Source organism: Rhincodon typus, chromosome 18 (genome assembly GCF_021869965.1).
Source record: "Rhincodon typus isolate 14 chromosome 18, sRhiTyp1.1, whole genome shotgun sequence".
Lineage (NCBI taxonomy): Eukaryota > Metazoa > Chordata > Chondrichthyes > Orectolobiformes > Rhincodontidae > Rhincodon > Rhincodon typus.
Genome location: NC_063349.1, coordinates 17,078,805 through 17,091,110, shown reverse-complemented (window position 1 = coordinate 17,091,110; position 12,306 = coordinate 17,078,805). Strand labels below are relative to the sequence as shown.

The window sequence follows — 12,306 nt, the reverse complement described above, 5'->3', positions numbered from 1 at the left end:
AGGTTGACATCTTATAAACAAATTAGGAGCAGAAATAGGTTCTTCAGTCCTTCAAGCCTGCTCCATCTTCAATAAGATGATGGCTGGTCTGTTTTTGTTTCAAAATCCACATTCTTATCTATCTCCAAATACCTTTGGTTCACTTGCCTAACAAGAATCCTTCTCTCCTTACCTCAAAACACCTCTGTTGCCTTCTGAGGCAGAGGGTTCCAAAGTCACACCAATCTCAGAAAAAAAAGTTCCCCTCAGCTCTGTCCTCAAAGGAGTGACTGCTGATTTTAGAACAGTGTCTGCTAGTCCTGGACTCACTCACATCAGGAAACATCCTTTCCAAGACCCTTGTCGAATTCATTCAGGATCTTATTTACACCAATTAAAGTCACCCTCTCTTTTCTAAACTAATGTGCAAACAAGCTCAGCCTGTCCAATCTTTCCTCATTAGACAACCAGCTTATTTCAGGATCAATCTAGCATGTCTCCTCTGACCTGTCTCCAAACATATGCCCTTATATACGGCAAACAAAACTATACACAGTATTCATGGTGTGGCCATGCCCTGTGTAACTGAAGCATTCGGACCTGAAACGTTAACTCTGTTTTCTCCTTCACAGATTCTGCCAAACCTGCTGAGCTTTTCCAGCAACTTTGTTTTTGTTCATAACTTCCATATTTTTAGTTTCAAATTCTCTCATAAGATAGGATAGCATCATATTAGCTTTCTTGGTTACATGCTGTACCTTTATCCAAGCTACGTCATCTTCACAACACACCTCCCCTTCTATCTCTGTGTCATCTGTAAATGTAGCCACCATGCCCTTCAATCCCCTTATCTAAATCATTGATATAAATTGTAAAAAAATTGAGGGCCCAGCACATACACCTGTAGGACTCCACTCGTCACATGTTGACAATCTGTTAAAGACCCATTTATGCACACTCTCTTGAAATTAAAATTCCTTGTCTTACATGGACCTGAGATGAGTCATTGTCTAGTTTAGTTTCCTCTACAGTAACTATTGTCTTTTAGTAATTTTCACGGAAAATCATAGAGTCCAAGTGTGTGACAATCACATAAAAAAGTGCTACAGAAAATCATTTGCCTTACCAATTATATCAACAGCTTGATGAGTATGACACACTGCTAGTTTAAGAGTGATAAATCATAGAAAAATAGAAAAAAGAGCTGAGGAAGGCTATTCAGCCCTTCAAGCCTGCTCAACTATTCATCATGATCCCGGCCAATCATCCAACGCTAAAGCGTGTTACTGCTTTTCCCCAAACCTTTTCATCCCTTTAGTCCCAAGTACAAAATCCAACTCCTTGAAATGATACAGTGTTTTGGCCTTAACTGCTTCCTGTGGTAACAAGATCCTTGATTGTTGGATTTTGAGTTCAGCATTGACTGTACAGCACTTGCATTTGCTCACAAATTTACTGTAGGCTTTTGCAATGGAATTTGTGGTTTAAGATCAGCTCTCTTTATAGGGGGTGTGGGACCTGTGTGAACAGAGAAGTAATCCTTAATCAATCAGAATGAAGAATCATTATTCAGACACATGAAGTTCAAAGCAGAAAGGGTACTTAACTCTAATTAAAGCAAAATAGAGAAGGAAAGAAATATGACCTTTACAGTAAGATATAAATGAGGCAGCAAGTAAAAGTAAAATTTAGGCCTCAACAATAATTAAAATCCGAAGAAACAGAATTTGGATTATACAAATTATCTTTTAGCAATAGAGGTTTGCTTCTGGCAATAACAAAAACATATCACATCACCAAAACTTTACACACTTGAATGGGTAAGCAACATTTTCTAGTCTGTTTAATGTGTAGTCTATTTAAATTTCACATCCTTCTGTATGTTTCAATAATAAGTCTCTGAGCAAGATACTGGTGTGCTGCAGCTTTTGGAATAGCCTGGCTGCTCAGTTAACAACTTCTCATTTTCTGTTTTTAACTGAACATGTTCAGATACCTGAAGTTTTTAAATTTGATACAGTCCTAAATAAAAGAAGAATGCGGATTAGCTCATCATTATTTCGACAACAACATACAGACCATTGTGTTATAACATGCATTAACCGTTATGACATGATTAGCACGACACCACATCTTCATCAACATGTGGCAGTACTGATACACTCCTAATATCCCACTGTTAATACTGGGTTACACTCAGTTAAATGATTGTGATGGTGTGACCTGGGTTTGACCTGCTGTCCTGACGCTGACTGCTGACTGGTACACATTCTGTGAATGAATCAGTTGGTCTGTGGAAATACAAGGACTTAGTGACTAAACAATTGTGTATATGATAGAAAACTTTCACTTTTCCATTTTCTCCATTGGAAATTGTTGTAAATTTAATGTTAATTAATATGAGGACTCTTAATGCTGTGAAATGGAGCATCTCCTACATTTAGCACCCGATGTCAGTTTCAAGGTCAGCTATAGGAAGACTGAATATCTTCTGGGATAGGGACCCATCAGTTCTAATATCAAATATTCCCACGAGAAGTATAGAGAGTACTCAAATGAGGACTACATTCTCCAAAATCAAGAAGAAAACAATAATTAGCATAGATGAGGATACTGGGAGTAGGTGAAGAAACTTTCTGAAGTTTATTGAAATTTACAGGCCTGGTTGGAAAAGGAAAGTTGAAGCAGGATTTTTTCTTCTTTAAAAAACAGCATTTTCAATTTTCTTTGTCAATTTTGCAATAAAAAGGCTATCAAGCAGCAATACCAGAAGATTGTGGATTTTTCAGCTGAGGAAGTGGGGAGAAAGAGGCAGAAAATCTTTTACCACAATAAAACAACTCTGTAGCTTCCAAAATACCTTCGACAATTTGAAGACACATTCAATACATGCTTCTCAAGATCAGGCCAATGGCGTGTTCTTGTTCCATACTGTAATTGGTTTTAGGAATCTTCTTCAGAGTGGAGTTCTTCTTCCTCTGTTCTCACACCAGTTTTCATGAGCACCAAATTTGCTTGCTACAGCAGTTATTTGATGGGTTAGCATGAACCAGTTTCATCTATCATTTATTTTGCTCGAGGACCTGATTCTGTTCACCACTCAGAATTCTATGCACAGTCTGCTCTGAGCATGTCTTAAATTCCTATTCCACAATGCAGCTTAGAACACCTGTTTGATTTTATGCATGCAGTACCATATATATAAAACATGTATTTCTGGGATGAAAATTTGAGGCCTCCTACCAATTTGAGGATAGCATTTTGTAACTTGGAACATCATCTTTCAAGCTTGGCTTCAACTTCCTGGACTCTTCTAGGCATCAAGAAGACATTCCTGCTCTGGATTAAACCAGAAGACCCAATTTCTACCAAAAGACCCAGTCTATTGCCTTTTCCCCCATCATTGGAATGATTAAGACTTCAATCTCCTGCTGAGTCTGTGTCTGTTTTCTGGTTCCACTATTCTTCTGTTTCAGTCTGTTCTTGGCCACAGGCTATTTAATGCACAGGTATGGTCATGCACAGACCATAACAATGTGAGTAGTATAGCCTGACCTCTAACTACCAGAATATTGCCATTGGACCAAGACCCATTCTACTGAGACTATATGGTTGCCATTTGCAACAATCTATCCCATGTTTATAACAAAATCACACACGGCCATCTCCCACTTATCACAATGACAACCCAGCCATCACAGACCTGAGCACTGCACTGCAGTCGTAGCTTGGGAACTTACGAACATTGACATCAACATTGGCACATTGTGTGAGATGTGTTGAGACAGTATACAAAACCAAAGGGGAGATGTTGGAGAGAGCACAGAAACCTCCAAACACCAATATTTCTGCATGTCTTTAAATAAAGGACAGAGTCTACAGATGGGCTTTGTCAATCTTCTCAAAATCCAGTGAACCAGAGAGGATGGAAGTCATCCTCAATCCCAAGGGACTTCTAAGAGGGACAGAATTATTTGGGCTGTGGAAGCTTCTGTTTCTCCAGATGAATGTTTAGGAATTCCCATAATTTCTCACAGTCAGTGACTGTTACCCTTTTAGTTAGCCAATTCTAGAGTCACAGCTACATCAAACAGTGGTAGATACCAAGTGGAAATGTTGTGATAATAACACTGCTGAGGGGAATCAGATTCCAAAATAAACAAATCATAAAGCGAATACCGACAGGCTTTCCCAATCATTGGCAGGGCTCCCAAACTTCAACAATGTAAATTATCACAGCTCCAACTCTATTTCAATTAAGGGAACGGTCTTCACTAAACTTGTTAGTCAAACATATTGGGCTGAATTTTTTTCCCAGCCACTGAGAGATGTGGGTATTGACAAGAAAGTTTTAAGAATCATGTGAGATCACCAGCAGTAAGATTCCCAATGACAAAAACAAAATGTCCTATTTTTTGATCAAATGCTGACTGGCGAGACGAGATTCTCACCAGTGAATGGCAAGAGACCTATTTGCATGTATCAACATGTATTTAGCATCTCATTATTTTCAGCTCATCTCATTATCTGCAGCTTCCCATTCTCCTACCCACCGGATTAAAAACCAGATGATGACAATTCCCAGAGTGAGTGGTAACCAGGTGACTCCAGCTTATTGCTCCTCCAGATATTTGTCGTGAAAACCAAGGCAGTAACATTTCGCAGCACACTCCATGGGTGTTAGCTGCCACGTACATCTCCTGTCCACCAGCACCTCCAGGTCCACATCAGTAAGGTGAGGTGCCAATTCCCCTTTACTTGTCATGTCTGGGCCAATTGATAAGAATCACAGAAATCAGCTACAGACCGACAGAGATTGACTGGATGCACAGTTGGGCTTCAAAGATGGCACTGATGGCAGGAATCCTGACAGGTCCTGGCAGTGTCCAGTACCCTATCTGCAGTAGGTGAGACAACACGACAAGTGGGTTGCCATAGGTAATGATGCACAGGTAACGAGGCTAGCTTGGGAAGATAGCACAAGAAAACTCACTAGGGCACCAGGCATAAGTAAAACTGAGGTGTCAACCAAGTGATGCTGTAATGCAGAATTACTTGCATGCCAAACAACATGAGCAATGTAGACAGGGCTAAGAGTTTGAAATTCAGGCAGTTACAATTCAGAGTTTATGAGCTGGAGACTGAACTACAGACACCATGATGCATCACCAGATGGAAGTCACATGTCTTAGTGTTCCGATTTGATCAGTGGTCAGGGACAGAAAAGTCTGACTGTGAGTGAGGCGGGTTAGGTGACCCAGAGGATAGGAATGCAGGAGTGTCAGCCTCTGCAACTGTCTAAAAGATCTCAGGCACTCTCGTTCTATTTAATTGAAACAGTGGCTGCAGGCTGGATAAACAAACTGACAATGGTACCATGGTATAGAAAGCCTGTCATCTATATGCTCCCTAATAGTCATGGGACAAAATATGCTAAAAGAAATATTGGGTGCTTGTGATAAAGAGACAAGAATAATCGTGGGTGATGTCACTCTACATATAAATTGGAACAATCAGATTGGCAGTAATGGTCTGCGTGAGGAATTCATAGGATGCTTTTCAGATAGTTTCTTAGAGCAGCACATTGCAGAAACAAGAGGGCAGGTTATATTAGGCTTGATATTGTGCAATGTGGCAGGATTAAATAATCTCAGAGTTATGGCAGCCCTTAGTAGCAGCAACCACAATATGATTGAATTGTGCATCAAGTTTGAAAGGGAGAAGACTGGGTTTAAAACTAATATTTTAAACATAAGTAATGAATACTATGGGCATAAAAGCTGAGTGAATTGGCACACATGGCTAGAGCTATATCAATAGATACTTTTCAAGGGGATGATTCAGAATACTCCGAATAAGTATAATTCTTCGATAAATAAAGTTTCTAAATGGAGGACTCAGTGTCTATGGTTAATTAAATGAATTAGGGAAAGCATCACTCTTAAATAATAAATGTGTAACTGTACAAAGATAAGTGGGAGGTCAGAATACAATGAATGGCAGAGAATGACCAGAAGATGAATCAGAAAGGAGAAATTAGAGTACAGAGAATGCTAGCTCGAAGTGTAAAGATGGATATCAATGGTTTCAACAGATATTTAAAAAATAAAAGGTAAGTAAAATGAGTGTCATTCTCTAGAGAGTAAGAAAAAGGATTTAACAGTTAGATTACAAGGAAACAGCAAATAAAAGAAACAAACGTTTTGCTTTTTCTCATTCATCCATGGGATATGGGTGTCACAGCTAGGCCAGCACTTATTGCCCATCCCCAGATACCCTTGACAAGGTGGTGGTATGTAAGTAAATGGAGCTGCAGTTTTGTGTGCATCAAGATCTTACGAATGGCAATATGTTTCATAAGTAGTTAATTTATATTTTACACTGGCAGTGGTTAAATGAAGGTCATTGCGCAGGACACTTCTTTTAACTCATTCGTAGGATGTGGATATCACTGGGCGGGCCAGCATATATATTGCCCACTCTTGAGCTGCATTCTCGAACCATTGTCGTCTATTTGGTGTAGAGATACCTATAATGCCGATAAGGACAGAGTTTCAGGATTTTGACCCAAGAAGGAATGGTGTTTTACTTCCAAGTCGAGATTCTTGAGTGGCTTGGAGGGGAAGTTATAGCATGTGGTATAGCATTTATCTGCTGCTCTTGTACTTCTAGATGGAAGTGGTGCTCCTTGAGTATTGTTGGGGAAGCACTCGTCCAAGCAAGTGGGCAGTATTCCATCTCATTCCAGACTTATACCTTGTAGATGGTGGACAAGCTTTGCAGAGTCAGGACGTTGAGTTACAAACTGAGCCTGTCTTCACTATAGAGAAAACAATGAACATTCCAGCAATACCTGTAAATCTAGAGGTGAAAGGGAGAAAGGAACATGTCTAAATTACATGAAGGAAGTAGTACCAAGCAAAGTGATGGAGCTGCAGGCTAACAAGTCTCTTGGCCCAGATGAACTTCAGCCTAAGCTTTAAAAGTGCTTTTTTTAAAGAAGTAGTAGATGAGCTCATGATAATTTTTCAGAATCCTCTAAACTCAGGAAAGGTTACATCAGACTGGCAAGTAGCAAATATAATCCCTCTATTCAAGGAGGGAGCAAGGCAGAAAGCCTGTTATGCAGAATTGATCATTAAAGAGATTATAGCTGTGCACTTAGAAAAGCTCATGGCAATCAGGAAGAGTTGGCATGGTTTTATCACAGAGAAATCATGTTTAACCAACTTATTTGGGGGACTAACATTACTGTGGATAAAGAAGAGCCTGTAGACAGACTATACTTGGACTTCCAGAAGGCATTTGATAAGGTGCCATATCAAAGGTTATTATGGAAAATAAAATGGTGTATAGAGTAACATAGTACCATTGATAAAAGATTGGTTGGCTAGCCAACTGGCAGAAAACAGACAGTATTAACAAAAACCGAAAGAACTGCAGATGCTGTAAATCAGGAAAAACAACAGAAGTTGCCGAAAAAGCTCAGCAGGTCTGGCAACATATGTGAAGAAAAAATCAGAGTTAATGCTTTCACGAGTGCAATCAGTTGGAACAACAATTTAGATCCACTTTTACATTTAGTCAGTTGAACGTACAAAGATACCAAACAGGAACAGAAATGACCATTCAGCTCCCAAACCTGTTCTACTACTCAAACAGGATCATGGTTGTTCTATCTGTATTCCAAGTTCCACATCCTCATCTATCTCTGATTACCTTTTCCTGCCTAATAAGGACCTATTCAACTCTATCTTAAAAATAGTCATTGACTCTACCATCTTCTGAGACAGTGTTCCAAAATCACACAGACCTCTGAAAGAAAATCAAGTCCTCATCCCTCAAGGAAGGGTCACCGGATCCGAAATGTTAACTCTGATTTTTTCTTCACAGATGCTGCTAGACCTGCTGAGCTTTAGACAGTATTAACAAATGGGTCTTTATCATTGATGTGACAAGTGCAGTGTGGCAGCTGCTGGGCTATGACCTTGACTTTTCACCATTTATACCAATGACTTAGATGAAAGGAGCAAAGACAAAGTTAATAAATTCACAAATGATACCAAGCTAGGAAGGAAACTATGTTGCAAAGAAGACATAAGGCAGTTGCAGATGGATACAGATAGGTTGAGTGAGTGGGCAAAAATCTGGCAGATGGAGTATAATATGGGAAAATGTGAAGTCATTCACTTTGCCAGGAAGAATGAGAAAATAGGGTATTATTTAAACAGAGAATGACTGCAGAGGGATCTAGATGCTCGAATACAAGAGGCACAAAAAATAAATATGCAGATACAGTACGTAAACAGGAGGGCAAGTGGAATGCTATCTTTTATTATGAGAGGAACGGAACATAAAAATAAGGATGTTATACAGGGCATTGGCAAGTCCATATTTCAAATGCAGATCTAGACTCCTTGGATAAGGAAAGATATGACTGCGTCACAAGTGGTTTAATAGATTGATATCTGGAGTGAGATTTTTGAGGAAAGACTGGATAGGCTGGTCTTGTTTCCAATGGAGTTTAGAGGAGTTTGAGGGGGGGTGGTGGGGGGTTGACTTGATTGAAGTGTATAGCACCCTGAATAGTCTGGATATGGAAAGGATATTTCCTCTTTTGGGTCAGTGTGGAAGCAGTGAAGATTCTTTTAAAATTAGGAATCACCTTTTTATGACAGGGATGAGGACTTGATTTTCTTCCAGAGGTCTGTGTGATTTTGGAACACTGTCTCAGAAGATGGTAGAGTCAATGACTATTTTTAAGATAGAGTTGAATAGGTCCTTATTAGGCAGGAAAAGGTAATCAGAGGTAGATGGGGATGTGGAACTTGGAATACAGATAGAACAACCATGATCCTGTTTGAGTAGTAGAACAGGTTTGAGAGCTGAATGGTCATTTCTGTTCCTGTTTGGTATCTTTGTACGTTCAACTGACTAAATGTAAAAGTGGATCTAAATTGTTGTTCCAACTGATTGCACTCGTGAAAGCATTTGTAAAATAACCACCGAGAGTGTTATCAGATGCATCTTCAAATTGTTTGAGAAAAATAGCCAGAAAATATTAACAGCTCAGAGTTGTCAAATTATAGGAAGCAAATTATTGTCACATAAATACAAAATTAATGTGTTTCTGTACAGCAGGAAACCTTAGAGAAAGAATTTGATTTATGGATACTCCTCCAACTTGCTTTGCAACTTAATCCACTACATAGGGTTGCTCTGTCATGGAGAAAGGTGGTGACTCTACAGGTGAAGTTATAAAGCCAGAACCTTCATCCTAATCTCAGCTGGTATGGGAATTGAACCTACAATTTTGGCATCACTCTGCATTGCAAACCAGCCATTCCAGCTAACTGACCTCCATACTCTCTACATACAGAGCTGATGTAAGATATTCTATTACCCAGGCTGTCTTGTACTGAATTTAATGTTTGTAGAAATGCTCATAATATAATTTGCTGCAGTAACCTGGCTAGAGCAGTGTCAGTGGACATTGTAGGATGTTCACACCACAGCAGACAAGATATGTGCTGTTCAAGTTTGACATTAAGGTTTCCATTTTTTAACTAATGAAAATCAATTGGTTGCAACTCCGTCATGAGCTCAGGATTATGAGAAAGGGAAGTGCCACTTCTGAGGATCTCCGCTACAATACGTGCGACCAACAGACAAAAAAAAATTAGCTGCAATTATGTACCCCTCCCCAAGACCGCCCACCACAACTGAATGGCCTGTATACTCTCATTTGCAAAGACTGTGTGAAGAATGACCACTTGAGTGCAGTGTTGGAGGTCTGTACTCATGAAATTATGACTCAGCATTACTCAGTACCTTTAGTCAACAAAAAGGGAACTTTCAGAAAGGTTAAAAAAAACAGGATTGCTGTTGTGTATCTATTTCACAACTTCATGAAACAATGCATTAAAATACAGATTAAGTCTTGATGACACCAGCCAGCTCACCCTAAAGCTATTGACTTTGCCAGCATATTTCACACAAATTAACTATGCTTTACAGAAGTGTGATCATTTACTGTACTGTTCTCATTGATTCTGCTTTCCTAAAACTGGCCAATATGAGATTTCTCGCATCTTGTCTGGAGCAGCAATAGCACCATGGTTACCTCTTTGAGGTCCAAAGAAACAGCACTGAGTCGTTCATTTTCAGACTGGACATTCACCACAACCGTCCTGACTTGTTTCAGCTCTGTCTGCAGCTCCAGAATCTTACTGAGGTAATAGGCCTCCTTTGAGGCAGATTCCTGCAGGAGGGTCTCTTCACGGGTCTCCCCATCTTCTGCAACTTTACGATGATTTGAATATGCCTGTCCAAACGCCTGAAAAATAAATGCATTGACATCTTTAATTCTTTTTGATTGCATAAAGACAGGAACATTGAGCTTTACTTGCAATCGTTCAACAGATTACTTTACATATGGAGTTAAAGCACTCTATATCTATGCTTTTTGTAGCAATGACACGCACTTGGGAATACAAGGCAGTATAATGTTGCAACTGTATAACATTATACAAAACATGAAGACTGAAAAACAGTAGTAAAACCAAGATCTGCTGATCTGATAGATCTGTGCAAATAATTCTTTGCCCCAGCTGTGATGCCATGTACATTCTTGACAGCTTAAAAAGGAAAGGAAGAAAATCATTATGCGCATCCTAGTCACAGAAAAGACTTGTGAGATATATAGACCAGGATTTTGCAGTGTAAGATGGAGACTGTCAGTCTGGCATTAAAGCGTAAAGAATTATTCATTACGTGCTAATCCACAATTTCTCTCAATCTACAATTTCTAACCCTCACGTGCCCAATAATAATGCAAATTTGGAATCTATTTAGGTGCAGCCTCTTACACTGTACCAAGGACTGGTTGGGAAAATAGAGGTAATGTGCACATTCAGCCATGATCTCCTTGAATGGCTGTGCAGGCTATACCTGCACCTATTTCTTATGTTCTTAAACTATGGCACAAATGTTTTTATTTTATTTTGTTACAAGAGGCCATTCTGCTAATCATATCTGTGCCAGCTTTTCATTGCAACAATCCAAAGATAGCCCAAATAGCTCTGCTTTCTTCTCGTAGACTTTGTTCCCCTGTTTCTAATTTGCTTCTTTCCAATTTACCACTAAAAGATCCAATGATTTCTGCCTCAACCATTGCCTGTGACTTAGTACTCTATATTCCAATCACACTTGTATGAAAAGAAAATCTCAGACGCTGGCTCCTCACTCTTGATGATTATTTTATATTGATTTCTTTTCACTCCCACTCCAACCAGAGGAAATAATTTTTCCCTAGCCACTTTGTTACAATATTCCAGAATTACTATCCAATCTTCACTTCCTCTTTGCCCTAGTGGAAATAATTCCAGTACCTCAAGTTTCTCCTCAATAACCCTATCCCTGTCATCAACCTGGTGAATCAGACACCATCCTAGGTTTTACAAAAAGGACCATAGAACACACAAACAAGGAAGTTATGTAAAACTTGTATAAAACATAGTCTGGCCTCAGCTGGAATGTTACATCCTGTTTTGGCCATCACACCTTAGATAAAGAGTTTACAAAATTAATTAAAATGGTTCCAGGGCTAAAGGACATCAGTTAGTGGATGGATTGGAGAAGATTGGCTTGTACTTCTTGGGAAAGTGAAGGGTGAGAGTAAATTTGGTCACGATGTTCAAATCATGAGGGCTCTGGTCAGAGTAGATAAGGAGAGACCATTTCTGTTAGTGGGAAAGTCTGGAAAATAAGGGTATATATTTAAGGTAATTAATGAAAGAAACAATGGTAACATGAGGAAACATTTCTTAACACAGCAGGTGGTTTGAGTCTGGAGTGCACTGCCTGAGAGAGTGATGGAGGCAAGTTCAATCAAAGCATCCAAAAGGGATTTGGAAAAGCAGGGACTTTTCTCCATGATGTCTGCTGGGAGAAGGTGAGATAATACACAAAGTGAACTATCCCTTTAGAGAGCCAACATAGGCATAATCAGCCAAATGGCCTCCTTCTGTACAGTAACGATTTTGTGATTCTGAATCCATGCTATAACGTTCATGTCCATTTTACAATGTGGTACTGATGTCTGCACCAATGCTCAAACAATGACATAATATTTTATATTAATTTGCCATTATTTCAGAAACCAAGAAACACCAAGAGCTTGCATTACTATAGGAACTTTCATACCCTACAGATATTCCAAACAACTTCACAATTAATTAAAAACCGAAAGAACTGCGGAAGCTGTAAATCAGGAACAAAAACAAAGTTGCTGGAAAAGCTCAGCAGGTCTGGCAACATCTGTGAAGG

At 39.3% G+C, this 12,306-nt stretch overlaps 1 protein-coding gene across 2 annotated transcripts in view; it reads right to left on the bottom strand.

Annotated features, from left to right (window-relative positions):
- Positions 1 to 12,306, bottom strand: part of bicd1a (bicaudal D homolog 1a) — a 246,893-nt gene that overhangs the window by 130,551 nt on the left and 104,036 nt on the right. For both annotated transcript variants that reach the window (XM_020530076.2, XM_048607627.1), the window contains exon 2: positions 10,103 to 10,315. In XM_020530076.2, coding sequence (XP_020385665.2) covers positions 10,103 to 10,315 — 213 coding nt within the window. The remainder of the gene's footprint in view (positions 1 to 10,102; positions 10,316 to 12,306) is intronic.